The sequence below is a fragment of the Poeciliopsis prolifica genome, unplaced genomic scaffold, assembly GCF_027474105.1.
Source record: "Poeciliopsis prolifica strain line A6 unplaced genomic scaffold, Auburn_PproV2 SCAFFOLD023, whole genome shotgun sequence".
Lineage (NCBI taxonomy): Eukaryota > Metazoa > Chordata > Actinopteri > Cyprinodontiformes > Poeciliidae > Poeciliopsis > Poeciliopsis prolifica.
Window position 1 is genome coordinate 1,042,287 of NW_026562398.1, and position 4,149 is coordinate 1,046,435.

The 4,149-nt window shown below is 47.4% G+C and overlaps 1 protein-coding gene across 1 annotated transcript; it reads right to left on the reverse strand.

Moving 5' to 3' along the window:
• Positions 1–1,986: 1,986 nt before the first annotated feature.
• mafba (MAF bZIP transcription factor Ba) lies at positions 1,987–3,862 on the reverse strand. Its single transcript, XM_055046335.1, has one exon. The coding sequence runs from the start codon at positions 3,328–3,330 to the stop codon at positions 2,095–2,097; it is 1,236 nt and encodes a 411-aa protein (XP_054902310.1). The 5' UTR covers positions 3,331–3,862; the 3' UTR covers positions 1,987–2,094.
• Positions 3,863–4,149: the final 287 nt, after the last annotated feature.

Here is a 4,149-nt window from a genome sequence, read left to right on the forward strand (position 1 = left end):
GGAATCGGTGAAAGACAGAACAAAACAACATCCCGCTGCTGCTGCAGTTTCAGTTCGATTTCAACACAGTTGAATCAACAAACCAAAAAGATTGTTTTTTTTTTAATGCAATGACTTTTCAACATGTTTTCAATGCAAGCACCGTGCTCAAATCGATATGATCTCACACACTTTAATTTAAATCATTAAAAATAAAGACTTTTTTCATAACTACGCATCTGGCCAGCAGAACCAGAATCATCAAATAATAATAATAATAATAAACAAAACAAAACAAAACAAAAAAAAAAACAGACATAAACACACACAAACAAACAAAAGAAACCATGTTACACAACATAAACACTGTTTTCATTTTGAAAATTTGCACAACCTGAGTCCCCTTTTTTTACTGACCGGCAGAAAAAAAAATCAGGAAAACATAGAGCATTAAACTTTGTATCAAAACATGTGTTATCTAAATATTAGCTCTACTTTAAAACTTTTAGCAAGCATGATTTCTACATAGTTAAAATACAAATCATTAATATTAGGCCCAGTGACAGAGAGCAACAGGTGGCTGCCCGTCGGAATGAGGGGATACGTTCATGCAGAAGAAAACATATTCAAACAGAATTTCAATGAACAACAACAAAGAAAAATCAATACTTAATCATTAGTATTTGTTTCATCGTGACTCAGAAGTCAGCATGCCAACATGCGCCCAAATATCAAACTAAAACTGTTACAACTGGGCCCCCCTCGCCCCCCCCCCTTTTTTTTAACAAAACAAAAATAAAATAATAATAACAATGTAACACCATAACACGATAGCATGTATTCCTGTAGGGAGGTTTGGGCAAAGTTCAAAATGAAAACTTTTTAAACCATCATCTAAAAGTGCACTTGAAACACAGCTTGGTGTATTTAAATGCAATTAGATCAAAACAATGCAATCTTCCTTTATTTTCGACACAACTCGCTACAAATGACAGAAAAATAAATCGTAACAAACAATAAATGAAGGTAACACAAAAGAAAAGAAGTTCATCCAGCCTCCTCAATCTTGTTGTGCAGTTGCGTAATATTTACAAGCTCCCTCTGCCCCCCTCCCCCTTAAAAGACAAAAAAAAAACAAAAAAACAATTAAAATCATCATGAAAGCCCCTCGCCAAAAATGGTACTGCACCGGCAGTCCTGTGTTATCTTAAAAAAAGGAAAAGAAATGCAAGAAAAAAAAATGGAGAAGCGCGGATCAACGACATGCTCTTACTATACAGGAGAAGATGAAAGTACAAAATAGAAATTATTACCGTACATGTCCAGCATGCAGGATTAATATTTAATGCAGATTTTTTTTTCTTTCTACATATATTCGAATATAACCAAGCAGGCAATAAATCAATGAAATGTTGCATAAAATGTCACCCCCTTTTCACCCAGACCTCCCCATCCCACCTCCCCCCACTGGTAGACAGGAGCAGAATTTGCATAAAGTGGAGTCACGCTTGTTTGATTTTTCTTTTCTTTTTTTTTTGGGGGTTGGGGGGAGAGAAATTTTGGGGCCCGACTTGCAGACTGTGATGCTTGTGAGGCCAGGCCTGCTTGTTTTTGTGTTCATAAACAGTGTCATGAATTTGCAGAACAACAACAGAAAAAAAAAACAAAAAAAAACTTGTCAACAAAAGACATCCGCCTTGACCCCATGTCTCACTCTTACTTACAGGTTTAAAAAGCTGCAGCCTTGGCGGAGAAGAACAATGTTCATGTGGGGGTCCTCCTCCTCCCCCCCCCCCCCCCCCACGAAGAGTTTCTTCACAACAAGCAACTAATCTACAAAAGATTCAGCAACTGGTCGGGCTCTGCTTCGCTTGTTGCATCTCTGTTGACACGTGGAGGCATCGGTATGATGGTTATATATGAGAATAGTAGCTATCTGATGGATTATTCTTCTAATATGAATATAGTTTCACTGTTATTAGTAACAATCAGACAGGAGGTGCGGGGGTGTGTGGATTATTACTGTCTGTTCATGAGGAGAGTCGGTCAAGGTGCGGTGGAGGAAGGGAGGGAGGAGGGCGAGAGTTTGTTGTGGAAAGGCTGACGGGGGACGACTCACATGAAAAACTCTGGCGATGACGGGTTGTCGCTGGTCGAGCCGGCCTCGCGGAACCCGCTCCCGGCTCCCGACCCCGTCAGCTTCTCGCACTTGAGTTTGTAGGCGTCCCTCTCCCGCGCCAGCCGGCTGATCTCCGCCTTCAGCTGCTCCACCTGGTTCATCAGTTGCGTCTTCTCGTTCTCCAGCACGTGCTTCTGCTGCACGCGCTTGAACCTGCAGGACTGCGCGTAGCCGCGGTTCTTCAGGGTCCTCCTCTTCTGCTTGAGACGGATCACCTCGTCCTTGGTGAAGCCCCGCAGGTGTCTGTTGAGCTCCCGCACCGACATGGACACGAGCTGCTCGTCCGAGAAGCGGTCCTCCACGTTGAGTCCGCCACCGCCGGCGCCGTGGTGCGCGGCCGTCTGGCTCAGGTGGCCGTGCGGGTGGTGGTGGTGGTGGTGGCGGTGGTGGTGGAGCGGCTGGTGGGACTCGGGGGAGACCGGAGACGGGCTGTCGGGGTCCTGGCTGTGGTGGTGGTGGTGCTGGCTGTGTGGATGGTTGTGTCCCCCCGGGTGTCCGGAGAGTTCCTCGGCGTGGTGCGGGAGGCTCCCCGCGTACGGGTGATGATGCTGCTGCTGGCCGTGGCCGTGATGGCTGTGGTGGTGGTGCGGGCCCCTGTAGCCCTCGAAGGCTCCCTGCTGCTGCTGCAACTGCTGCTGGACGTGCGGAGCCTGCGGGTGACCGTGAGCCGTGGCTCCAATCAGGGCCTCCACAGCGTCCTCCGGGGTCAGGCTCAGCGTCTGCGGGTCTATCTGCTGGTGGTACCCGCTGTTCGGCATCCAGTACAGCTCCTCCAAGTGGTGCTTCTGCTCCGTGGGGCTGAAGCTGGGCGAGGAGGGCACCGAGCTGCAGGGAGTGCTGATTGGGGTGGATGAGACGGAGCCCTGGGGTTGGAGGCGGTTGCACTGGCGCACCCCGTTGCGATCCAGCCCGACCAGGCCTTCCTTCTTCACGTCAAACTTCATCAGGTCAAAATCATTGACATATTCCAGAGCCAGAGGGCTGCTGGGCAGCTCCGGGCCCATGCTCAGCTCTGCGCTCATGTTGCTGTCGCGACTCTTCTGCAGATACGCAAAGGTGTTGGCGAGCGTCGCAAACACGGACTTATTAATCAAAGTCTCTTCTCTTCTTTCTTGTTTCATGCAATAGTTCTTTTGGCTCCTCCACAAATCTGCGCTGACTTGCTGTAGCATGAAACACCGTGTGATTGGTGGCGGTGGGGAAAAAAAAGAAGAAAAAAAAAATAAAAGAAAAAGGAGAAAAAAAAAGTTGTGGAGAAAAACTTTGAGACTAATGCTCAGCACGCTGTTTGCGTCATATAGTCTACTTCTGCTGGAGTAATCTGGCAGAAACCGGGCAAGAGGTAGAAAACAGTGCTGCCTCAGTGCAAAAGTAAAAAAAAAATAAAAATACTCAGTCCTTTCAGCAGAAGGGTATTCACGGATAAAAATATCAAGATAAATAATAATAATAATAATAGAAGAAATACCAGGTTTGCGCGCTGAGACGGGCACCAGTCCACGTCGCACCTTCTCGGCAATAAGTCCCCTCTTTTTTTTCTCCAGGAAAATAAAAAAAAGGAGCCAGGAAGCGAAGTAAACAGGACGTCTGTTTCCCCTTTCTTCTTTTTTCTTTCTCGCCGAGAAGCTGCTTTTTCAGCTCTGCACCGCAGAGGTTTAAAGACTCGCCTCTCTCACACTCTCTCTCTCTCTCTCTCTCTGTACTCTCTGGTATCCAGCAGACTGCGCTCGGAGCCAGCCTACCCTTTATCAATCTAGCGCACGGTGACGTCATGTGGAAGGCGGGATCCGTGGCGACCGGCGCTCCAATAGGGGAGAGAACCAAAGGATGAAAAGGGAGGTGGAGGGACGCGGCACAGGAAAGGGAGAGAGAGAGAGAGAGAGAGAGAGAGAGAGAGAGAGAGAGAGAGAGAGAGAGAGAGGAGGTGGAGGCGGCTCTCGGTCGAGGCTTGAAAGCCAGAGACAGTCAGCTGACCGAGTTCCCTAAAAGCA

What these genes read in the sequence shown, in the direction of transcription:
- mafba (XM_055046335.1), bottom strand. Translation starts at nt 3,330, where the DNA reads ATGCTACAGCAAGTCAGCGCAGATTTGTGGAGGAGCCAAAAGAACTAT.